We start from the raw sequence: 26884 nt of genomic DNA on the forward strand, positions 1-26884 counted from the left end.
CTCTTGATTTAGTGGGATTAGATCAAAAGTTGCTGACGAAGGGAAAAGAGCAGCACGCCTGACATCTGGGGAGACAAAGCAGGAGCAGGCTTTATTAGCACAGGGGTATATGCATATGCGGTGCGTGTGTGTGTGTGTGTGTGTGAGTGTGTACATGTGACTGTGCATGAAAATCTTTCTGTAGATTCATACTTCCCCCAGAGCCCAAAGTCAAGACCTTGGAGGTTAGAGGTTTATTTTCCTTTCTTATTATCACTTCATCTGCCTTTCTCTCTCCCTCTCTCTCTTCCTTTTTAACTCACCCAAACGCACGTGCACACACACACACACACACACACACACACACACACCCTCACTTAGAAACTGATATCCCCACATACCCGAATCTGCTGCTCCAGCCTCTTCATCTTTCTGTCCAGCATTACCTGATCTCTTTCTCTCTTCTTGCCTTCTCCTCTTTCCTCCCACTCTTTCCCCTCTTCTTCTCTCCTCTCACTTACTCCCACTTGGTTTTCCCTCTCTCTCTTTCTCTCTCTCTCTCTCTCTCTCTCTCTCTCTCCCTTCTCTCTCTCTCTCTCTCTCTCTCTCTTTCTCTCCCCCTCCCGTCTCTCATTCTGACTCTCTCCACTGAAGCTCTTCATCTAAGTATTTTAATATCTCTGACAGGAGTGTTGAATTTTTTCCCCTTCCTTCTTTCATCTCTGATTCATCCCTCCCTCTGCTGCTCTCTCTCTCTCTCGCTCTCTCTCTTTCCCTCCCTCTCTCTCTATCTCTCTCTTTCTCTCTCTCTCGCTGTGTATTGGTGTTTATGATGCCTAGCGGCTTCCTTATCTAGTGCAACCTGCCCTGGATGATAACTGGGGCCTGTCAGCTGCTTCTAGCACAGCCGTATATGCATGTGTGTTTCAGTGTATGTGAGTGCTTGCATGTGAAAGATTGTGTTGAATAGTATGTGCATGTACATTTCTGTGTGTGTGTGTGTGCATGTGTGTGCGGGTGTGTGCGGGTGTGTCTGTGTCAAGTAAGAAAAACTTTGCCAACATGCACACAGATTGCCATCCCCTGGGTGCAATCAGAAGCGGATGTGGAAACAGATGATTACATGAGTGTTTGATTAGTGTGTGTGTGTGTGTGTGTGTGAGATTGAGCTGAGAATTAAGAACATGATGATTTACAACAGTATTTGTTATTTACAACTTTTTCAGTCAGGATTTTTTAAAAAAAATATTCTGGCTATCTACATTACAGCACGTGCACACACTCACTCACACACATTCACATAACTGAAGTAACTTCTAGACATGTCACAGAGACTTGTCTTCCTGAAATGGGAGTATTATACTTCCTACAGCTGCCTCCAGGGTCCACACATGAGAGGATCAAGTTGGTGGTGCACAATTTTGTCATCATGTCATGGCGATAAACTTTTTCACCAAATTCAACTTTGTGAGTTTTAAGGCAGAAACTTTTTGATGATACCTTATGCAACACCAAAGCAACAGTTTCATGAAATTTAGGAGTAAATTTTTTTTTTTTTTTTTGGTTTCATAATTTAAGTTTTGCATGACCCTTCTTTGAAATTTTTGGGCTTGTAAACATGTACACATTTTGCATACCAAGCACACATTCCCTCAAAGTTTTATGCTAAAATTTGCAAAGCAGTGCTGATGAAAGTTACATGCAGTTCTATTTCACACCGTCTTTGCTCTCTAAATGTGCTCTGTTGGCTTGACCACTCTCCTATATTGAAATAGAAATGATTACCATATTGTTTTCGATATTAGCTTTCTTTCCTGGCAGAGTGAGGTGTGTTTGAATTTTTACTTGCATGTATTATGCTTGTGTAGATTAATCTGAGCTGCCCAGGTAGCAAGATGTCAAAACAAAAAATTTATGTACTGTTGTTATGTAGTTGAAAATGTTTCATCCAAATTGAAAATTTAATAAGCAAATTGGATGTCCTGCAAAGTCCTGGGGACTATTTTAATTTGTTTTGACTTGCTTGAATAATAAAAGAAAAATGTAGAAACAAAAATGTGATTAAAAGAGAGTGCCTGGCTTTGAAGGTCAAAACGCTGCATCATGCTGATGTCCAGTGAAGAGATCAACCTGCCAGTGCAGTTTTTTTCTTTGATATAAGAGGTCAAATAAAATGTGCATAGACATAACTTAGTTATTGTGATACAAAGCTCTGTTCCTGAATGTATATATATATATATATATATATATGCAGTTTCTTTTTAGGATGAAGTAAATGCTAGTAGAACAGTAAATATGAAGTGAACCAGGTCTCTTCAAAATCTAGATTTGATCTGGATCTGATAGCAAACATGACCATCAGTCTGTTTTGTTTTTTTATTCGTCCCAGGATACACACACATATACATACTGTGCACTGCTTGTCACGGTCTCAGCTGCTACCATCCCCGTCTCACCGCTGACCCCGTCTCGCCCTCTGTCAACCAGGACAGTGGGGATGACATTAGCTGACAGCACTGATTGGAATGCCCTTCAACTTTTGTGTCATGCAGACAAATACACACACAAATGGATACAATATGAATGCATGTACTCACAAACATCTCACCCATGCAGTGCATTCTGTACACACAGTTGGTCACGCATCCCTGTGGCCAGTATGGATCACCTGTTCTCTCAGTGTCGCCAACTGAGAAGAATATCTTCACCTCACAGTGGCACAAGGCCAGCTGTTTGGTATGTCACGCATACATACACAAACAAACACACAGACGCGCACGCACATACACACACGCACATACACACACACAAACACACATATACTGTAAAAAAGGATAAAGAGGCTATGACATTAACCAATGCATACAATGACTACAGACCAGGGAGCAGGGGTGAGAGAATAATAGAATTCCTTACCAAGACACACTCACTACACACTGCATACACACACACATATATATTTACATATAGCGCAAGAGAGATAAAAATAATATAAATGACAGATATTCGTTCTCCAGAAGGAAAGCTTTGTGTGTTATTTCACATTTTGTGTTATGGCTTTTCAACATCTAATAACACACTGCTAAATTGCTCCTTAGGAGATCAATACTGTCACATGGTGTTCAGTGGAATAGCTACAGTTTATAGCATAACTACCAACATAGACACACACACACATACAACATTATATGCAGCATTTCATTGAGATTGTCTTGATCACATGTTGTTTCACATGTAATGTAAACTTGAATCATTTATGTTTGCTACTTTGTAAGGGACCACTTCCCATCAGAGTTGTCTTCCTGTACAACAACCAAAACACTTCAGTTTGGTTCATGACTGCTGTAGAGTAACTGCTTTTAACACGACCTACAGATGTCCTTGAATTTCCAATTTTGCTAGTTTTTGTCCTGTCAACAGTGGACATTACCCTGTTAAAAAGGTTTCATGAGCACTGGACTATGCCACATCTCTTTCAGATTGTAGGACACTATCAACAACTGCATGAGCCACACTTGTTTTTTTTCTGCAATACTGCTGGTTTATTATATTGGTACGCTGCTCTCCATTCCCATATTCTCATACTGAATGGTATTTCATTGCCTTTCTCCTCATCTTTGTGTGTATGTGTGTGTACATGTGTGTGAGTTCAGTCTGAGGGCTCGTTGACTACATGCCAGCCAGGAGTCAAGAGAACCTGGGTAATTGGACTCCTGTGTGGCATTGCATGGCACTGGAATTGTGTCTGGGATGGCTGCCATCCTAAGTGTGTGTGTTTGTGTGTGCATATTACTGATGTCTATTTTGAATCTGTGAGTAGAGTCTTTTCTGCATGTCAGCATTCATGCACGGTTTAAAATGTTGATACGTGTTGTGCTGGTATACTGTTCACTACTGTACTGTATCTATTGTAGAACTGTTGTGTATGTAACAAATATTGTATCTCTAGGCAAGTGGGCTTGAGTGATGCTCTGTTTCTTTTGTTTAGTATTAGTATTATAGCTGCAAAATTCTGCAGCTAATTATAGATTGCAAATTGAATTATTCCAAAAATGCAGTACTATTTTACTTTAATGACCTAATGGCACAACTTTCAACATTTACCTTTCCATAACAACAATACTTTTTGTTGTTGGTTTGTCACAAGCCTGACATTGTCTGTTTCTAACACTGGCAGCGTGTCCAATTAGCAGTAAAGCCAAATTTAGTTGAATGTCATTGCGTCGTCATATACAAGGTGTGAGCAAGGTGTTCATACTGTACCGACCTCTATCAAAGGGCAAATTTAATGGACAGCTGGTTGAGCTGAGCTTTGTAAACAAGTATACCATCCAGAGGTCAGGTGGTTATTGTAGTGTGATCAGCAAAAGATGTCCCTCAGTGTTCCTTAACAAAAGAGAGAATGAATTAGACTATTTCAGGAATAAACAAATCATTTTCACTCTTGGCGGATATGTTATAGTTGAGTAGCTGCCAAAAGAGGGATTAGAGCGAAAGAACGAGAGAAATGGGTTTCTGATGGAAAATGAAAAACAAAATCTGCCATTTTCTGCCATGCTGCTGTTTTCTCAGCTGTTAGTACATTACAGTGTGTGCTTTTTTCTTTCTTTGTTTTCTTATTTTCTGTTTGTTTTGTTTTTTTCTTTCTCTTATTCTTTTGAATCTCAGTTAGCATTACTGCAATTATCCAAGCCCTTTCTTGCTGGTTTCATTGTCCCGCTTCTCCCTGTCATGACAGACAGACGGAGGAGACTGATAGGCCTCTGCAGACAAACAAAAGGACTGACTGAGCTCCAGCACTGCTTAATGAAAATGGATTATTCATATTATGTTATTGCTGGATTTCCTCAATGAATAACCAGGCACAACTTAGCATATCATGGCTTTTTCTCTAATCAATGATAAACATCCGCTATAAGCATTAACACATTAACCATAGACACAACATCCACACAAACATGAATCGTCACAATTGTCACACCCTGAAACATCCATAAAATTAAGTTTATTTTCTGGGTTTTTGCGAAGTATTTGACTGCTTTAGGACACAATATGATACACATGTTCACTGCTGTTGTGCGACTTTGCTTTGGGGACCTTTTGCATGACTCCAATTTGTTTTATACACTTTGAAAGAGAATATTGTTTTCCAAAGATATGCAAAAACTTTTTCTTTCTTTATTTATAAAAGAAGCCAAATATACTATAAATATTTTTGACAGCATGAATGTCTAGAGCTAGATGCATTTTGAAGGATTTTAAGGGACTTATATACAGCCTGGAAAGAAAATGTGAAAATATGAAAATCTGGGAACCTGAGGCAGCAGTGTGAGGGTTGGTAATACACTGTAGTCAAACCATTTTTAAAAGCATGGTCACCCAAACATTTCCAGGCCTCATCCAAGATGTTCATACTTTTCTTCCACTCATACCCTCACCTTCAGTATGATGACCCTTCCTTTACTTCCACACCTCGTGTTTTTTTACCCTCAGCTTTAATTTTTTAAGAGAACATCTTAGCACATATAAGGCTGTAATTTCCACTGGGGAAAATTAAAAATAATAACATATCAGGTTTCCTTGCTGTGGTTTCCTGTTGATGAATAAGTTAATACACTCATCTGAGTCCCCTTCAGTTATCTCTGTGGACCCAGAGCAATGAGCTCACTGAGCAGCAGTGAGTGGTGCAATAAGTGCTTTGCAGATTTTTTAGTACACAGCTTTTTGGTACGTTTCTTGTAAACATTATCTATCATAAAGTTTCTGGTATTTATAAATGAAACAATGAATGAGTAAGTAGGGCCAACCATTTGTATCAAACTGATATTTTCTCAATTGTTTAGAGCAAATAACATCGTCCCTGTCTCACTCCTGAACCCTCCTCACCCTTGAGCATGTAGATATTTCAACAATAATGATTGTGCCAAGACTGGGTAAATCTGTAATATTGCACAGACAGTACATGCAAGCAGACTTGACTAAAATGACCTGACTCACTGTTTATCTTTACATAATCTGATAAATAATCCGAGGCTTTGAAGAGCGAGTCATGCAGTGAAATACAACACACCACTAAATCCCCATGGTGAGGCTTAGTAAGCAAATGCTTTAAGTATTTTGTCCAAAGCTATAAAAGAAAAGAGTTAATTAACAATTCTAATGAATTAAGTTGTAGTTGGTGGCTACCATTCCTCTTCTCTCTTACTAGCTGAGTTGTGTTTTGGCTATGTCTGTGTAGCTTCCCGCATTCTTGACTTAAAGAGTCTGGTTTTAGGACCGGGTTGATACGTATTTTTATCTAAAGGTTCTGTCACAAGCCTAAATAATGCTGTAGAAAGCTTGCTATTCTCTGACATCCCTGAAATGTGATTGGTTCTCATTGAATGGACTCTTTGAATAGGCCTCTTTAACTAAGAGGGTGCACCTTTATCTATAAGGATGGAGGCAGACATTGTATCACTAATAGAAACAAGACTAATGAGAGGCACCACACTCCAGGCTAAGTGCACACTTGAACTCCCATCATGCTATTCCATAACGTGTTACACGACTTCAAACCGCAGATGCAGGTAGTTTCTAAAATGCCTGCTATGGATTTTGATGTAAGAGACATGGAACTGGATGTGAACTGGAAGTGTTTCTAATTCCACTGAATACACTGAATAGACATAAAGATGCTGTTAAACTAAATGCAGGACTAATTTTGACCCCTGGTTTAATTCGATTTTGGTCTTTTGACAAATAATGCACATTACTTTCAGCACTTGTGGAATCTTAGTCCATTTACTACTGTATTTATGTGCAGTTTTGAGGTGGACTTGTACTTTACTTATGTATTTCCATTTTCTCCTACTTTACTACATTACATTTTACTTTTTAAGTCACCAAATTTTATTTTGCAGATTACGCTTTTATGGAAAACTTAAGACTAGTTTTTTTTTAAATGTGGTGCATAGTTAAAGATCCCATTGCCCAACAGTACAGAAAATAGTTCAAATAAAAAGTGCTGCAACATTAAATTCTGTTTGCACATCTGGGCATCATTCATAATGATCCAGTAATGCACCATACGTAATATACAATCATTCAAATTATGCTATATAGAAATACATTTAAAAAATACATAATACTTTTGATACTTGCTCATAACACTTCTATTTTTGCTTAAATACAATTTTAAAAAATTGTCACTGTGTGGTATTTCTTTCACTTAAGTAGAAAATCTAAACATTTCTTTCACCATTGAATTTATACTAATGTAAATATTGTCAGCTGTTATGTTACAAGTTATGACAGCTTTATCAAATGATTTTCTTTTATACAATTGTGTTTAATTTTAGTCATGCATTTTTATTGTTTTTTCATGTTGTACTCATGGAATATTTACCGTGATATTTCATACAGCACCTGTGTCATTTACGTTGCGTCCTAGGTTTTCTTCTTTGAAAATTTCAACAACAGCCTAAATTTCATGGTGCACGAACTTGAGCTGAGTAAATGTGGATGTGGTTTTCGTACACGCAGAGAAATGTTCCCGGAAATGTGATTATGTTTATAGGGTACTACGTGCTACTACTTGAGCCTGAAAGTTCATTCTTGATCTTGGGAATAGAAATTTGGCAAGATAATCTCAACTCTAAACTTAACCGCTTAATAGGTTTTTCCAGAGCGTTCAGATGCATCTCAAAGCCTTAACCAATGAACAAATGTCAGCTTGCCAACAGTTTGCCATTTATCTCAGTACGCCAAACAAAAACATGCCCACACTTAGAAACCACATGCTGCAGTTGTTGGTTTAGACCACTAGTACCTTTTTCATTTTTCACTTCAATCACTACATCAGACTGTTTTATGCGTGTGTTTTCCCTGCTGTCTGATGGTGGTTAGTAGCTGCCAGCAGAGCTCCTGTAAGTGCTGCCTCACAACACTATCAAATGACCCTTTGGATAAGCGGTGCAGCCAAAAAGACTCCATTGTAAAACTAGCATAGCGAGATGAAATTCACTGGGGGTACGAATTGCATTACAGTCTCCATTAGCCTTTGGCCTCATCTGTCACAGAAATAAGAGCTAAGTAAGAGCTAGCAGACCACTCACAGGTCAGATATCCAATAGCAGTTCTGTCCGCACGGTAACAGAGAAGCCCTCAGTCGATCAATGAGTTGAAGCTGAGTCAAACAAGGATGTGAAACTGGGCGCAGTACACCACACACTTAGGAATAATATCTCTCTACTCCTTTGGTTTGTACTTTGTGTGTGTGTGTGTGTGTGTACGTGTGTACGTGTGTTCGTGTGTATGTGTGTGTTCATGTCTTGAAAGTCTTGTAATCAAAGTAGACTTTTGGGAAGTGGTAGAAGTGGATGTATCAATAAACTGACAGGCAGACATTTGAATCTCACAACACAGCAGGTATAGATAATACACACTAGATCACCTGTCACACATATACACACATAGACACGCACAAACACAACCTCAATACACTGGATATAGACGTATCTCTTCCTGCTCTCTCTCTCTCTCTCTCTCTCTCTCTCTCTCTCTCTCTCTCTCTCTCTCTCTCTCTCTCTCTCTCTCTCTCTCTCCCTCCCTCCATCCATCGACCATCTGTTGTTGTTGCTGTAAGGTAAAATTCAGCCAGGTCATTATAAATTCAGCTCTTTTCATCCTGTTTGTTTGAATTATAGGCCTTCTCTGTGCCCCCTGGCTTGACTTTGATTGAACTCAGCATTACCTACGTGATACTCTCCGATCCACAAACACACTTTTTAATTCAGCTTTGAGTCAACAGCACTGTTCAAGTTTGGGACTCTCCAGGGTATTAGATTTTTAACTTTGATGTGAGAAACTCAAAGCAAGGGAAGATGCAAACAGTGGTTGGCATGTTTTGAGTAGTAGCTTATCGAGTTACTTTGTCATTGCAGTCACCCAACTTTTTATGAAGGATACGCTGGTGGGCTTTATCATTTAGGCAGAAAATGCAGGGAGTTCCTTGTAATGTGACTGCTATGGTTCATATTCGTACTATGCAGTATATTTCTGTCACCTCTGTCTGTGTGCGTGTCTCAGCAGGTTGAGTCTAACAGCTCCAGGTTAAGGGTTTTGATTTCTTCGAGCAGCATGCAGCATTTAAAAAAAATGTATTCTTCTGTAGTTTTAGTGTAGCACGGTTCTTTCGAGAAAAAAAAAAAAAAAGAAAGAAAGAAAAGGTTCCATCTGTAGTGTTAAAGTCTCCCTGCTGTGTTCTCTTTGCAAGGCTGCACTTCTCAGAGATCAGCTGTCAGTCAAACCAGGTTTTCTGCTGATGAAGTTCAGTCTCTGTAGCTGGTGCTCTTTGTCTATTCAGCCAACACTGCTGATGCTAACCATGCAGTTCTTTTGCTGATGGAACAGTGTAAATCAGCAGTCTTTGTTTTCCAGGTGATTCCAACTGTTATCAAGTATAATTTCCATTATCACTTTTGGATATTGAAGCTTTTAAATTTCATGTGGTGCAATGGTTAAGCTGAAAACTAATGTTAGACATGACACTGCTGACACTCTGATGGTAAGCAGGTATAATCTTTTACCATGTTCAGAATCTTAGTTTAGCATGTTAATATGCAAACATTTTCTGATTAGCACTAAACACAAATTGCAGCTAAGGCTGATGGGAATTCCATTAGTTTGTGGTTATTTAGTTGTAAACCAGTTATGAGACTGAGGATTTGCGATCACATTTAAATGCATTCAGGGATGCCAGAAGGTAATAGAAGTTAGGAGGTACAGAGAGAAAGTCACTATACAGAATTTAATGATGTCAAACTAAATGCTGCCCATCATTAATGTGTTAACGTTGGGTAATTTAACTCACTGTGGTACAACCATTATTACAATACTGTAAACACATTTAAGAATGTTTTACACAACAGTACAATAGAAAGCAAGTTAAACACTAGCCTACATTTTTTTTCAAAGCAGTCAAGGGTGATAATTACAACAGAGACAGAAAATGCAAGCAGGCTCATTATCAGCTTAATACAGTCCATAAAATGTTGTACAATGAGAATATATCCCTACCCTACAAACTTTCAAATGTTGACTTACAGCTAACACTGATGTATGCTCACCTTCTCTGCACCGTTTCTTTTTGTAGCAAAACCAAAAAGTTTTTGTCCGAGTTAATAATGAATGTTTGGATGCTCCGGTAGCTCAGCCGGCTGAAGTGCAGCTCATGTGCTCACAGTGTTTTCAGAGTGAACCTTCTGTTTTCTCTGTCATGTTCCTCTGTTTTTCCTAACTGAGTGTTTTACTTATGTGTGTTCCAGCTTTCTCGGCGTGCCTCCGGGCAGAGGCAGTTGCCCACTCACTGGCCCGCTGCCCTTTGACCTCATCTACACTGACTACCATGGCCTGCAGCAGATGAAGCAACACATGGGGCTCTCACTCAAGAAACACAAGTTAGTGATGGTTATTGTGTGTCTGTGTGCTGCTTTATCCGTGTATATTTTCATTTGTGTGTGTGTGTGTGTGTGTGTGTATGTCAGGTGCGTGTCTGTAGGTGTGTGCATTTCAGCAATGTTCTTGGCAGAGATGTAGGTAGATTACTGGCTGTGCTTGTGGATTAATTGTTCCTGGTAATAAGGTGTACGTGTCTCTGTCTCGAGGTCTGACCGTAAATCTCTGAGCTTGTTAAATTCACACACACTTTCTGTCACATAAACACAAACGTACATACACACACATTTTCTCTACTAATCTCCGTCCAGCTAAAAAACCAAAAGATCAAAATGCACAACATGTCAAACACAAACACATATGATTTTGCATGGTGTGATATAGTGGAACAACTTCACAACAAACCAAACACACACACACACAAGCTGATACCACGTGTCATGCACCATTACCTGGCACAGCACTCATAAGATAAGTGTTACATGTAGTGTGAGATTAGAGACATATGAGATATTGACAAGTCAACGTGCAAGCACACTGGCACGCATATACAAATCATGCACGCCCCCAACTCTTACACACACACACACGCGCGCATAAACATCAGTTTGAGACTCCACCAGTTTCCAATTGAACCCTGTCTCAGCAGCTTATTATCGTTGTTGTTTGAATGCACTGAGAGGCTCAACAGGAGGCATGTAGTTAAACACAGAAAGAAGAAGAGACAGGAAGAAAGGAAAAAAAACAGGAGACATCTGCCTCATGAGAAAGAAGAAAGATTAGTGAGATGTTAAGAAGAAACAGACTGAGGGTTTTTTTTTCATGCTGTTACAAAAATGTGCTTAATGGCTTTTGGCATTGCTACAAAGATGGAACAACTTGGAAACTAGGCCATGACAGTCATGAGACCAAGGCAACAAAACAGTAATGTAATACCCAAAACAAGAATTTAAAGTGCCACAGTGCATTTAAGAAAAAAAAATCAGCATAACCTTGTCCTATCTTTAGAGGCTTTTTGTGCTGTTGTGGCCAAAAAAAAAAAAAAAAAAAGCACAAAAGATCGAAAGTCCAGCTTGAGCCTTGTCCTCTCCAGACCCTTAAAAACAGCTTGCAGCCACCCCCTTTTGTCCCACTCTCATCTTTCTTGGTCCAATAAATTGGCGTCTTCATCTATCCCCTGTGTGTGATGGCAGCAATTGACATTTTGCTTTCCTTGTTCTTGCTCCCAGCATAAAGAAGCAACAATAAAAGATAAAGGCCAAAGGAAAGTGAAACAGAGAGAGGAAAGACTGAGGAAACAATGAAAGAGTGAAGGTGTGTGGAGAGATGGCAACAGAGGAGAATAGAGAGAACAGAGAAGGAGAGATACCATAAAACAGAGGGAGAAGAAGGGATCAGGCATCAGCTTGACACCACGTGTAAAGGGCCACTCCATGTATTTTTAAAATCCAATTATGAGCAAGAGAAATGCATTACGGGTGGATTGGGGAGCTATTTTCCCAGCACACAACCTATTTTGCCGTCTTCCTCTTTCTCACAAGTTGCCTCTCTCTCTCTCACACACACACACAGACACACACACACACACATAATCCCACATTTCCCCCAGACGAGATGCCAGTCAGCCTGCAGTCCGCACCTAATTGCTTGCTTAGGTCAGCAGCTCCCAGCTCCATCATTACCGCGTGGAGCCTTGATTTCTGCTTTCTCTAACAGGATGTGACTTTTAGTGTTTCTAAGAGACGGTCTCTTTTGTTTACCCAGAAGCTTGCAGTGAGGGAATTATCTGAATTTTTCAGCAATACAGGTGGAACAAGGAACACCTATCCTCGCTTTCACGAGAGGATGCACCTCAGTGATTTCAAATATATGAAGAGGATATGCCCAGGATATTCATTTCTTTGTGTGCTCGAGAGCTCGTGTAAAGATCTGTTAAGACACTATAAGCTTTAAAGAATTCACACAAAATTTACAGTCAGGTGCATAATATGTTACATACTCCATTAATTTGTATTGATCAACTGTAGAGCAAGAAACCTACACCCTCTCCAGTATTTCCCCACCAGGTATCTATGCCTGTTCATTTTATCCATTCATCTTAACCCTACAGTTCAACAATTCACCTGAGGTTTAGGATAGGTCAATGACTTATTGACCTCTCTCTCCCTTTCTCCCTCTCTCTCTCCTTCTCTCTCTCTCTCTCCTTCTCTCTCTCCCTCTCTCTCTCTCTCTCTCTCTCACACTCACCTCTTTACACCAGTCTAGTTGAGCCCTGTGCGCTGAAAGGCATCATTAATCAAGTGCTCTGAGCTTTGGGGCCCTTCAGCTCCCTTTAATTACTTTTGTTTTATGTTCCTTCCAACATCCACATTCAGTTATTATGCCTGGACAACATGGTGCTGTCCAGTGTGTTGTTGTGCTTGTGAGATCGTGTGTGTGTGTGTGTGCGTGCAGGCAAGGCTGTGTCGGGGCATGTGCGCTGTCATTAAAGATGCTGAAAGCCGATAGAGGACAGTCTTAAATCACACCCACACGTCTGATAATAGGACTAGCGTATTGATTTCCTCTGCATGGTAAATTTACTGCTCTGATAGAGGCAGATCGGTGAAGATATCCAGGGGGGTGCCTGCAAAAGAACAAACCAAAAAAAAGAAAAAAAAAACCCTCCTTACTAAGACAGAGGATGAGCTAGGACACGCCTGGACTTCCCTGGAGCCTGCTGATCCTTTGGGGACACTTCACTAACTTTTAACAATTTCACTTAATTTTAGCAAGCAAAAGAACACGTTTCATGCAGGTATCAGTTGCTGGTTTTTTGTTTTGATCATTGTTGATTATGGAAGATTTGTCATCTTGCATTAATGTTGTAAAGAGTACTTATTTCAAAAATCAAGTTTTATTTAGTAAAACTGAAAAAAAAGAATGATCTGGTTTTGAGTTGGCTGAGATTTGTGTTAGAAATTGTACTGTCACATGAAAACATACTCTACCTCCAGCATGTTTGTATCTTGATAAACATCTTTCTGATTTTAAATAATTAAGTTACAGAAGGTTTCATTTGTCCAAGGAATTTTCTCAACTGAGACCATAGACAAGCAATCTACTTTAGTCTTTCAATCAGTGGCACAACTTTTGGGCCCCTTGACAACACTTTAACAGCTGCTGTGAGATTATTAATATCTGTAATTCCTGGCATGTTCTTGGGCTTCTTTTCAGCTCTGTACCACTGGAACAGTTGCTTAGCTGAGTTTCCTCCAACTAGCAGCACCACTGCTTTTAGTTGAAATGAAAACATTTTTGAAAAAGCACCGTGGCTCCAGATCCACAGTATAACAACAATATGTTCAAGTAAGATGTCTGTGAAGAGTCTCAGTCATCCAGGTCATGGTTATCCAAGAAGGGATACCAGTCAGTTAGAACCTCTTAGAAGAGAGCTGAAACATCTTCAAGGTCTACAACCGAGTCCAGTTGCCCTCGATTCAACTCGTCATGGTTATTCTCAGGCAGTTCTACTTTACAGTAGTCTAACACAGACTAATGGGTATAGTGTAGTGACTAAGCCACAGCATTTGCTAAAGTAATGAAGGATAAATGATAGATGGAGTAGGGACTATTGAACACATTGCTGCACTCTGAAAGAAAGGAATCCCGCAGATATAGTTGGAATAATTTAACAAAATTACAAGACTGCATGTAGCACAATTAACCATTTATCTTATTTCTTAATCTCTGAAATTCCACGTGCCAATATAGCCTTTGAACAACACTCTAAAAGAGCACAGGGCCTTTCTTTTAACTTAGTGTATTTCTTGTGTAAACACAGTGATTACCATGTGTACTGATGATCTATGTCTAGAGTATACGTATTAGGTTACTGGTGTATAACTACATAGTAATATGTTTTTACAGAGTGTTACATTCATAATGGCCATGCACAGTTAATACATACAATGGGCACTCAGTCCAGTTAAAGACTGCAAAATTTCCCAACGATTTTTTTAAAACTCTTCAGAACATTACAAATAAAACCAATGACCAGAAAAATTTAAGCTTAATTTCATCTTCCATGTCATTAGGACAATAAAATATTAAGGGTCATGGAAGAAGACATAACACTGAATTTTTGTCTATAAAGTCTGTACAGTGATCTTAGCTGTATTATTCTGTTTCTCTAAGGCTGAAACTTCCTACGAAACAGCTGAGCAAACGAGTAAGAGAGAGACGGAGAGAGAGAGAGAGAGATGCAGACAAAGGGAAACAGACATAGACACAGAGAGAGACGAAGGCCTCTGGGTAGCAGTAAACTGACACAATCAGCTGCAGCTCAGCGCTTTCACTCAGGCAGTAAAGGAATATCTTGCATCCCACTTTACCACTGTGTCAGGTGTGGTGCACTAATGTGGCTGTGTGTTACGAATGCTTCACTGCCAGAAAGCCAGCCAACAAATGTCTGTCCAAGTATTTGGGCAACCTCTGGACCTGAAGCACAGACTGAGTTGGCAAAATCAAATGCTTCAAAACTGGGACTGTGCCATTTTAATCAGGCAATGAGCCACCTGAAAATTATTGGAAAGTTTTGTATTTGGAGTGGAGTGTTTGTGTGTGAGTGTGTGTGTACGTGGAAGGTTGTAGCTGACCCCAGCACTTACCGAAGTACAAATGTCAAAAAACACCCGGAGATATCAATGAAGAATGATTAATAGAGGCCTAAGCTGAATGAAGCATGGCATCGGTTCAGACAAAGAGCTGTAGTCAGACATCAGAAATTTCATAGACCCTTCATAAATGACTAGTTTGTTCATCAGCTTCTTGGCTGATCAGTTGACTACTAACATCCAGTCATATTTATACAGGTACACAGACTGGCAGTTACTGTATAACCTCACACTTCACACTGTTCTATTGGCTCACGCTCATGCCAACGCTGTTTGCTGCCACAAGTCCCCCTCCTCCTTACATGCTTTATTCTTGATATTGTTAATTAAACTAAGATTTAATCTTCATGTAAGTGTATCAAGAGGATTAGTTCCCACAGTACAGTCCTAATTGCTGCTCTGGTTCTTTGAGACCTCCGTCAAAGAACAAAGAACATTTCTTTTCAAATCATTCTGTTTAACCATTTGAAAATGGTCAGTTCCTTGACTTAAGTGTCTTAAGTGACTGAAATGGCAGTATACGGTAGTTCATATTGCAGAAGCACATCATTAGTTTGGTCATCATGCTTTTTAAGAGTGCTTTAACATGTTGAGAGATCTGATTACATTTGTTAGGTGGCAGAGTATCGTAACAAAGTTTCAGAGACTTATTAGCAAGCAGATTCATTAGAAAGCCTGTTGCCTGCCCACATGTCTGCTGTTGAATCACAAACCAAATATTAATCAAGTCTGAGGAACTGTGATTGAATACAGATAGCCCTCATTATGTGCATCCACCTTCTACATGTGAAAAGGATTCTGCCGGAGTTAAGTGAGTTTCTGATGTATGGTTGTACTTCTAAACTGCTCATAGGATCAGGCAGATAACAATAACAGACAAATCTTAAAATTAAAGTGTAAAGTGTCGGCTGTTGTCCAATGAAAGCCAGGTTCTTCTAGCTCTTAAACTCTGGGTGACAAAGCACCCCTCTGCCATATTTCCCTCACCTCAGAGGACTGTTGAGCCTTTCTGAGCAGCCGTTTAACCCAGATTAGCTCCATACTATGATCTCCTGTTAGATATTCAGCTCAGCTACTCCTCCGCTTATCCCCTCTTCTTCCATTTTTTTTTCTTTTTCCCCCTCCCTCTGGGACCTCTTATCTGCAGACAGAAACATTTTCACCGTTTCAGAGCTGGCGATATGTGATAGCGCAGGTTAGAGAGAGCGGACGAGGGGAGACAGAGACAAGGGAAACTAACATTTGATATTAATAATTCATTGTCAGCTTCTGTGACCCTTACAAATAAATACACAATATTTTCCTCAGAATTTCTTCGATGCCTCAAAACAAGGCTGCAGAGATAAGTGCATGTTTCTTTACTCCCTCTTGCAGATAAGCCTTTTTTATATCCAAGTTATATCTCTGTCAATTTAAAGGTTGGCCTCTTGCATGCTGCAGTCAACGACAGAAATATCAACAAGAGTGTCAAACAAGATTGGGGTGTCACCTTGTCTTGAATGAGATTGGAATCCCCTCAGAGGATTTTTTTTTCTTCTCTTTTCCGTATTAAAGCTCCTGAAAACATATAAACACAAAAACACACAAGGACTCTGTTTTTCATTTGGCAGACGTCTGTGTTCAAAGCTAAATGCTGTTCTTGGAAGATGAACTCTTACAATTGAAGGTTAGAGAACTGGCAATTGTTGAGAGTAGGTCACATAAAAGACTGACAATATATTATTGTAGTAGTTCTACAAAGAAACTCTGAAGTGTTTCTGTTTAAAACACTTCAGAACAGTTAAGATTACCTTGCTCAATCAAGGGGGTAAGCACCGAAACATGACTTCTTATCCAGGCAGCTACAGTAAAGGAGAGTAATAGAGGACTTTTTGCTTCGATGTCAGGTTATCAGAATCAAAGACTGTTTTTTTTCTGGACTCACAATTTACACTAGTGTTCAAAAAGTAAAGGGGAGAAATCCATCATAGATTTCTCACAATTTCTCCAGTGTGAGCAGCTTCAGTAGACCATAAAACAGAGTAGCAACAAAACATGTTGTGTCTGAGTATGAAGTGTGGTTGGAAACCTGAGGATTCTCAAGAGACAGCTTTGACAGGATATGTGAATATGTCATGTTACAGAGACAGCTTTTCTGTAACCTTGCTAGCTATGCTACTTTTAGGCTACTGTAAAGTCTGAACTGTAAAACATAATCTGTGGAGAGGCCATACCAGTACACCAGTGAAATACTCAGCTGTCCTTTAAGACTCTCACATGAATAACCTCTATTGCCGTACTTACCTCTATCTACATGTATATCAAACAGAGTAATGATCACTGCAATTCACACTTTTTTTTTTTTTAAGGGAACAACTTCATGGCCCCTCAGTGCAGTTTTTGAAAAGTAATTTTGAAAAACATAGGATATAACTAATTGAAACACAGAAAGACATGTTGAGGGACAGTGTCTACAGTGAAAGGGTAATACATTGAACATCCCGTCGTTGGGATGTTGTAAATATGTGAGAATATCAGCATGTTAAAATAGACACCTATGTGCAGCTTCAAGGCAAGAGATGTGCCAGGAAACAGTTATGTGAGCTTTTTGATGAAGTATGCAGAGGTAAAAGCCTTTAAGTGCTCTTGAGACTCTCAGACAATGTTATTGGACTATCTCACTCTTTCTCTTTTTCACATACACACACACACACACATACAAATGCAGACACACAGTTACCTGCCAGGAAAGAGTCTCAGCGATATGGAAATGGACTCTGCCACCTTCAGCTCTTCTTAATCCCTTCAGCTCACATACAGGCCAAATTAAACATGCTCTCTAGTACAGACAAGGGCGTGTGTTTATGTGAGAGCGTGTGTGTGTGTGTGTGTGTGTGTGTGTCTGCTTATCTGTCACACCTCCACCTTCTAAACCTCAAAATTTTTCCTTCTCATTTTCATGTCAAACCTCCCGCGCTACACTTTGTAGAAAAAAACTGCTGGTTGCTGTTGTTTGTGCTGTGCCTTGCGTTCAGCTTGTGCTCACAATCTGAGTAAATTTAGCATGTAATTCAGTCAGCATCAGGGACGACCCTCCAGGTGCTTCCTGCAAGTGAGGCAGAGCTTAGATTTGTCTGACTACAACACCTAAGAAAATATGACTGTGACTTATAAAATTACAATGAATGCAGTTTATCCAACTTTATAGAAAATGAGAAAGATATGAAGTGTCATAAGATGCACAAAAGACTGTTATGTAATGTAGAGATAAATTGCAGTATAAATATATATGATGAAGATGCTACATGATTTATTAATGTGGTTTCCAGTGTGTCAACACAAAACAAGGATTCAAAACTGTTTATAAATGTGTTCAAAAGTCGTGACAACATTATATCATGTGTCTTCCTGTATTTCATATATGTATAAATGATAAATAACTACACTATTATCAGTGTCATGAAGTTATAGTTGTTGGCAACATTAATTGTGTTACAATTGGTGTGTAAAATTGCATTGTAGAGCTTTATATTCTGTCATAAACCAGTTATAAGTGTTAATAAATTCTTTATAAATGCTAAATAGGGGCTAAGAAAAATTGTTCCTGATATTTTTTGCACATTAGGAACATTTGGTTTTAAAGTGGTTGTCCTTTGTCTTTACAGATGTCACATTCGAGTGATTGACACCTTTGGGACAGAGCCAGCTTACAATCATGAGGAGTATGCTACCCTGCACGGCTACCGGACCAACTGGGGCTACTGGAACCTCAATGCCAGACAGTACATGACCATGTTCCGTAAGAAAAAATTCACTTCCTTAAGTTTAATTTTGGGAATTTTTCATCCAAATATCAGTATACAGTTTTTCAGGAGAGTGGTCTCAGACTTTTGGACCCCTCTGTATATATAACCCTTTTTTGAAGTCTCTGGGAGAAAGTTTTGAGGGTGATCCTCGTTTACAATGATGTCAAGATTACACCATGGACAACAGAAATATACAAAATCAACAAACAAAATCACTTAAAACAGTTACAGGCAGGAAATGGACAGTTCCATAAGTGTCCAAGAGGTATGAGAGTATTCAGCTTTAGGTTACAAGAGATTCTGTGAGTCTGCTGCACTAATATAATACTTTTTCAATGCAACATAGATGTGATATATGGTGGTATTTTACTAACCAGGGCTTTATAGATATGAATGAATGGTAAAAAGAATCTAAGGGCACACTGGAAGCACAGTAGTCTATGTTTTCCGATGTCAAGAAAACCCTGGATTTAGTTTCATTTGTATTAGGTATTAGTTAAAGATTAATAAGAGAATTTTACAATGCATGAAGGGAGGGTCGTAGTTTCTTCATGGCTGATTTGACAAATTCAGAAGTACGGTACAAAACTGTATCGTCTGCATGAATTTGGCAATTGTGTGGAGAGGAGACAGTTTCAATAGGTACGGGAACAGAGAAGATCCCTGTGGTATGTCCACTGTAACCAACAGGAATCCAGACTGGACTCTGTCCATCTTCACATACTGATGTCTGTCACTGAAGTAATTCTGAAACCAGCTGCAGCCATCCCTATCAAAATCAGTAATGAACAATCTTTCTATAAGTAAAGAATGCTCAAACTAACTTGTGCTTTTGCTCACAGTTTCATATCCTCCCAATCCCAAACTTGTACAAACTCCATCAGTTCAAACATTTGCATTTTACAACTTCAAAACTCTTAACTGTCACACACACACACACACACACACACACACACTCACACACACACACAAAGATCTGTCATCAGTTTTGACAGTCATTCTAAATGTGATAAAAATGACTCCAATTCAGTGTTTTCACTTTCTTTGACAGGTCTGGCTGCTTGTTCACATTAATTTGGAGTAATGTGTTTAATGCACCTATTTTCAGCAACACCACAGCTTCTTGCATCCCTTCAAGCTGCATCTGTTCCTTCTCTCGTTTTCTTTCTTTTTCCTTTTCATGCTACACAATATGTCTGATCTGCTGATTTCAAAGCCCACATTATTGTCTGTCTCCTCGTTGTTCCTTACTGAAACATTGACTACTTAACTCTCTTCTGCTCTCACATTCAGTTCTCAACACTGCCATGTCCATTCATCTATAGCTGCCACTCGACAACAGGATCGTTATAACATCAATATGTGGCTGACTGTTCTCGCACTGTCCTAAGCTATAATGACCGACTCAGCCTTCATCAGCTATGTCATCCTTATGAGAGCGCATCAGGCACCATAATTCATTATGGTTATTCAATATCTGAGAATGTGCACTGATATGCAATAAAAATGGCTGTGACTGTGAAGTTACAGTAGATAGGTGGTTTTTAGAAAGCCATTCTAAGAGAGTATGAATATCTCCATAGTTGTATTTCATCAAGAAAAATACTTTAAACTTACAGCCAGTACTTAAAAACTATTTCCATACTACCAAACCATCAGAGCCCAACAGCAGCTTGGCTTTATGACAATCGCTATTTATAATACTGAGGAAGAAAATAATCACGCTGGTTTTGCCACTGAGCTGAGGCAAACAAGGATGTAGTGCTCTGTTTCTGTCTTTCTTCTCTGTCTCTCACTCACTGTGAAACGTTCTTTCTCCCCCTCTCTTCTTCCCTCTTTGTGTAATGTTTTCTCTCTCTTTACTCTCTGCTATCCTTCCTGTCCTTATTACTCACATACACGCACACATTCAGCTCACACACCAGACAACTCATTCATGGGCTTCGTTTCGGAGGAGCTGAATGAGACAGAGAAGAGGAGCATTCAGCAGAACAAAGTCAACAACATGGCCGTTGTGTACGGGAAAGAGGCCAGCATGTGGAAGGTACAGACAACAAATCACAGACACACACACAAAAATTTTGTTATTGATGCTATAGATTCTGGAGCTATATAGAGACTTGCTTTCGCAAGAGCTGTTTGCTCCCTAAAACAATGGCAAAGACAAACTGAAACTGTCTCAGTATGTCTCTGTTATTGTTGATCTTGCTGCTGCTGTTGAATGTTTCCATGCATAATATCAATCAACAGATCAAAAGCTGAATTCTTCATACAGCAGTCTCTTTCAGAGTTGATACATGCAGATTCACACACACGCACAAAATACACCCAACCGTATACTGCAGTGTTAACAAAAAAAATCCAGTGACAGCATTTTGCACACCCCGCTGTTTGTACCATTGCAGTTCAGCTTCATGTGGCTCTATATACACAATTGTACTGCTTTAATTTACAGGCAATTTTTGTCTCAAAAGCTGTCTGCTCTTCCTTTGCATACTGTAGAAGGGCACAGTTGTGCTTCCATTGTTAAAATGATTATAGAGATGTTGTTTCCACCGCCTGTCTACAATCTTCCTGGATTTCTTGATAGCTGTGACTTGTGAAAGAGATGAGCACATAAGGGAGATGAAAGACTATAAAAGCACAATACACTGATCTGCAAAAGGCCTGGTGAAAAAGCAGAAAACGTAATATGTGATTTTAGTGTTCTCTCTCTCTCGCTTCTGTTTACACCATTGTTGTCCTATTGTCTATCTACATTTTTATCTGATTTTATTTTCCTCATTCTCTCCCTTTCTTTCTTTTGTGGTGCACCGTTGTATCTGGCTGGATGCTCATTAGCTTCAGGTAAGAGCCTGTCACTTTCGCCAAAAATATTCCTGTCATGTCCACCTTACAGCCAATGCATCCGCACAAAGTTACTCTGAGCTGTTAACATGTCAAGGAGTACACACATTCTCATTATCACAGACAAGCATTTATGCAAACACAGCTCTTATCACATCTCCTTCCAGAAAAGTGATTTATGAGAAGCTACAGATTCACAAATGCACCGCATCATTTTTCAAGAGTTGTATGTATAACAGTGATTATCTTCTTTATCGTCTTTCTTGTCAGAAAGCACAATGACTGGACAGGCAGCCAATCATTTGAAGGATGTGACTTTTGTGTTGAAACTTTTGACAGCATAGCTTGGTTAATGTGGCCAATGCAGCACTAATGGATGATGCTGCTCTCTCTCAAGTGACTCCCAGCTTATTCACAGCAGTAATTTAATAATTTCGTACTTGTATGGTCTTTTACCTGCTGAGAGGTTTCTGCAATGAGATGTAAATTGAGGCTCCCAACCTGTCAGTAGAACCACTGAAGCATTTTGGATAAGAACTGACTTTGTGCTAAACTCCTCCCCCAGACAGTAACTGTCCAACCGTGGATTAGCAAAGGTAACTAGTTGAAATGGCTCTGTCCTGCTCTTTATTGGATTTAGGACAGTTTACGCTCCAGCAACCCCCAGCAAACGTTACCGAAGATAGGATTTACGTTTGCCAAACATATCACTTTGTCCTCATCCTAAAACCTTTTCTCCTGAAACATCAAAAGTGAAAACACTGAGTTTGAAAATACAAATAAGTTTAAGCTAAACAGCCGAACAGAGTTGAGTTAGAACGAAATAAAAGAAATATGTGTGCACACATCAGGTGCCAGCTTGAAATTAGATGCCTGGCTTTTTCTGCCTCTGTTTGAAATCACAGACATTCTTTCAAAAAATAACAAAGAGATGTGCCGGGTAAATCTGCCAGACTGCCACTGTTTACACTGCAATCAACATATGTAGCATGTGAGGACTGAAAGCTTGACGGGTGTGGCAAATTGAGGCTCCCAAGCAGGTGATTAGCGAGGAGGATAAGGCTTTGCAAATAATTCTTTATGTAGTGATATACTTCCAACATGCCATGCAAAATGAACTCAGCATGTTGGTGTCCTGAAAACTATTTTGTTAAATCCACATGAAATGTAGTGAGGCATAAAAACCTGCACAGCAGAATGCACTTATTACCATTCCTAATCCAATGCATGGTGTGAGAGTTCGCTTGGACATGCATGCACACACACACATACATGTACACAACTACAAGTGCAGGTTATGAAACCTCCCTCTTCCTTGCCTATGTTTCTCCTTCTGCTAATTCATGTTGTCTGCTGCACTTAGCGCTTGAGCTAATCTCCTAATTGGCTGGGAAAATCCTCACAGAGGAAACTATCGATTGCTACAGCCTCCAATTACAGCTACGGGGGTCCACAGCACAGAACAGGGATACAGTAAGCTGCTTAACACCGTATGGTCAGTCAATACTCTGGCCCAGGGTTACACTCCATTCACATGATTCAGTTTTGGTTGTTAGCTGATTCTGGTTTTGTTTTTTTGTTCTCCCAGTCATCATGCTCAACCCTGACTTTGAAAGTATGACCCTCGGGCTCTCTCAACACACAAACTGAAATGCTTATATTGTTTGGAAAAATAAACAGAAATGAATGCACAGCTATGAGTAAGCACGAGTAATGCTTTATCGCACCTCACACCCACACAAGCCCCAGCATGATCATTTTGTAAAAGAGATGCACCTGCTTGGTGAATGAGTTTAATAACATTCTATGTTTCCTTTTAAGCTAATGTTTTGTATTTTAAGTAAATAACCTGTTGATTTTCATGAATGGATGTCATTCTTTTGATTTTGATACAAAAACTTTTAAACCAGATTCTGCATCTCAGGGCAGGTTTTAATCCTTGGACAAAGAAGCCTCTCTGTGGGTAACAGAACGAAAGGTGTACATGTATCCAGTGCTTATCCAGTATGTTTCCTACAAATCAAAAAACAGTGAGAATACAGGGTAGTGGCAGCAATATAGTGGAGTTCATGTTCATGTGCATGTTGAACATTGGCAGCATACCACTGTGGCAGTTTCTCCTCTTGATCTTTGTTTTCTGTCCTGGTGTTACTCTGTGGTCGGTTTCAGGTGGACTTGTTTTTTTCTGGTAGAACTGTCAAACCCACTATAAAAAAACACATAGTTTTACAGTAGATGGCCAGAGGACTTCGGAATTCATACATACTTGAAAAGAGACTTAAACCGTGTCCACACACTAAGGACAAATTTGTCTTTATGTTTAAGTTACATTTTGGGGAATAAAAAGAAGAGATTTTCTTATTACCATCTCAACACACAGAACAGGGATTACATTAGCTACTGTTTTTTTATGGTACAATATATGAATGGAGAATGGAGGGTTAACCAGCTGAGAACCTGGTCAAGAGTATTTGTGCTTTGTCTGTCCTGCTTCTTAAATAATGACTGCAATGCACTGGAGAGTTGTGTTATATTAAGTCGAGGAGGAGTAAAATGAAAATGATTTCCTTTTTCCTGTTGCATTTTTGTGTGGATAGAAATCTTGATGAAAATGATCTCCAAATGCTAATGTGGACACAGGCTGCTGTGTATCCACCCTGAACGTAGTTTTAGATGTAGAGTTATAGACACAGTCAGACACCAAAAGCCAACAGCCGCACATTCAGACTTCAGACAACTCACACAAAGATCAGAGACAAAACAAACACTGCACACTGTATTTGGACTCGCAGCCTTTAATCATATTCTTCTCTACACTGACTCTTTTTCCATACTCCCTCCTCTTCACCCCTTGCCCTCCATCTCACCAACTCATCTTTTTCCCCTCCTCTCTCAGCAGGGTAAGGAAGGTTTCCTGCAGATTCTCCACAGGTACATGGAGGTCCATGGCACAGTGTACTATGAGACTCAGAGGCCTCCCGAGGTCCCGGCTTTTGTGAAGAACCACGGCCTGCTGCCCCAGCATGAACTGCAGCAACTGCTGCGCAGGGCCAAGGCAAGAGACTGAAGAAAATATGTCCTGCACACATACTTCATTTGCTAAATTCTCACTGCTGGTGTCAGTCTGAGTGCACACAGACTCTTCATCTGCAGCTTCTATTCTGTGTTTCTCTCAGGCTTACACTACCCACCTCTCCTGACATTTATTTAAAAACTGATTTTGGCTTACACACAACACATTGCAATAACTGATCCAAAAACATGTTGAACTTAGTTACCATAATTATAAAATAACATTTGTGATTTTTTTTTTCCTAGCTTTTTATTGGCTTTGGTTTCCCCTACGAAGGCCCTGCCCCTCTTGAAGCAATAGCCAATGGTTGCATTTTCCTCCAACCCAAGTTCCACCCACCTCACAGCTCACTCAATCACGAGTTTTTCAGAGGCAAGCCCACTTCTAGAGAGGTAAGGTAATTTCTAAGGTAGTATTGTAAAAAAACATTTTTTTCAGTGTACAAAATGATCATGGATGGTATGCATTTGATATGATCAAATTGACTTTATTATCTCTGACAGCATCTTCATCATCATTCATCACCAGTCCCCACAATAACACTTTAAAGACAACTATTTATAGAGCTCTCACTGGATGCTCTGCATGTGTTTCCTGTAGGTGTCCTCCCAGCACCCATATGCAGAGCAGTACATTGGCAGACCTCACGTCATGACAGTGGACTACAACAACTCCCTGGAGTTCGACTCTGCCATCAGGGAAATCATGAGGACCAAGGTATTCTCACCCACTGTGCACTGTAACTCAAAGATAAAAAAACGAGACTTGTGAATTGAAGTGTCTCTGAGTTCATGTAAATACTGGTTCACTCAATAAATAAAAAATCTTGATTGTTTTATTCTTCAGTTTCACTGCACATAGATTATCTAAAAAACAGTCTTGTCAGATGGATATGAGGGGACAAACATATAACGATGTGTGGCTCAATGGTTCATATCTGTGTAGTGACATAAAAAATAATAGTAATAGCAATATTTTTGTATGGCTTGTGATAATGAATCACTCAATTCTTTTACTCTGTGATTTTATCTTTATAGATGTTTTTTGCTTGCTTTTTCCTTTAAGAAGCTGTGATGGAGTTTAAAGTGCTGGACCTGCTGTTGTCGCTGGGAGATTGATAAAACTCCTAAACTTTGATGCAACAGCATAGTAGCTTTTACCACAGCAGAGTTTGCCAGTATGTAGGTAGCAGTCTGATATTACTGAACTTTTCCACACAGAAAATGTGGGCTGACAGAGAATTTGAGGATGCTAGGAACTGCCAAGAGTGGGAGAGAGGTTAATTAAGGAGCCAACCGGGCAGATTAAATCTTTCTGAAAAGCACGAAAGAGAGGAAAGCGAGAGAGATGAACATACAGACAGAGGAACAGAGAGGTTGAGAGGGAGTCTGAGGCCGAAATCGACTAAACGTTACGAAAACTTTCTGCTCTCATTAAAATGGAAGACCAATGTGCCAACAAGACACATTGTGCAATTTAAAATAACCACAGCATAAACCATTTATATCTCGAACTAAGTGAAGTGAAAAGTTAAGACTGCACGTGCATCAAGTGCACAAATCCAACACTTGTGCAACACTGCTTAATAACTGGCTGTCCAGTAGATATTCTTGAAGTTATTTTTACGTCTGACAAAGTGACATATTTACAGCTGTATATTTAAAGCTGAACACAGCAGAAAGACAGCTGTCTGTCCCTTAAATGTTCTGTAAGAGTTTGCACCTTTAGCAGATTAGAAGTAATGTGCATAAAGATGAGACAAAAGGTGATATCTGTAGTGATGCCTGTGTGTGTGTGTGTGTGTGTTTGTGTGTGTCTCAGCTCTCATCTCATCGTCTTGTCTGTTGTTGTCAGACAAGCTACCGTTCAGCAGCACTGGGTGAATGCTCTGTCTCCGTCTGCTTTGTCAGACCACTGAGAGAGAGCTGATGGACCACTTCACCCTTCACTGGAGTCACAATGCCCCAGCAAGCAGACACACACACACACACAGAGTCATATAATATTATACTGCCCAAACATATAACCACAGCTGGATCATAGAGTCAGAGACACTGAAATTGCACACCTCAGGTATATCAGCGCAGAGAGCCTTACCTGCACATTAT

At 39.7% G+C, this 26884-nt stretch overlaps 1 protein-coding gene across 1 annotated transcript in view; it reads left to right on the plus strand.

Moving 5' to 3' along the window:
- LOC121180621 (alpha-1,6-mannosylglycoprotein 6-beta-N-acetylglucosaminyltransferase B-like) overlaps positions 1 to 26884 on the plus strand; it is a 98602-nt gene that overhangs the window by 66296 nt on the left and 5422 nt on the right. The window contains exons 9-15 of the mRNA XM_041036203.1: positions 10287 to 10418; positions 18716 to 18849; positions 20770 to 20900; positions 21698 to 21703; positions 24603 to 24758; positions 25022 to 25168; positions 25377 to 25493. Coding sequence (XP_040892137.1) covers positions 10287 to 10418; positions 18716 to 18849; positions 20770 to 20900; positions 21698 to 21703; positions 24603 to 24758; positions 25022 to 25168; positions 25377 to 25493 — 823 coding nt within the window. The remainder of the gene's footprint in view (positions 1 to 10286; positions 10419 to 18715; positions 18850 to 20769; positions 20901 to 21697; positions 21704 to 24602; positions 24759 to 25021; positions 25169 to 25376; positions 25494 to 26884) is intronic.

Source organism: Toxotes jaculatrix, chromosome 4 (assembly GCF_017976425.1).
Source record: "Toxotes jaculatrix isolate fToxJac2 chromosome 4, fToxJac2.pri, whole genome shotgun sequence".
NCBI classification, from domain to species: Eukaryota; Metazoa; Chordata; class Actinopteri; family Toxotidae; genus Toxotes; species Toxotes jaculatrix.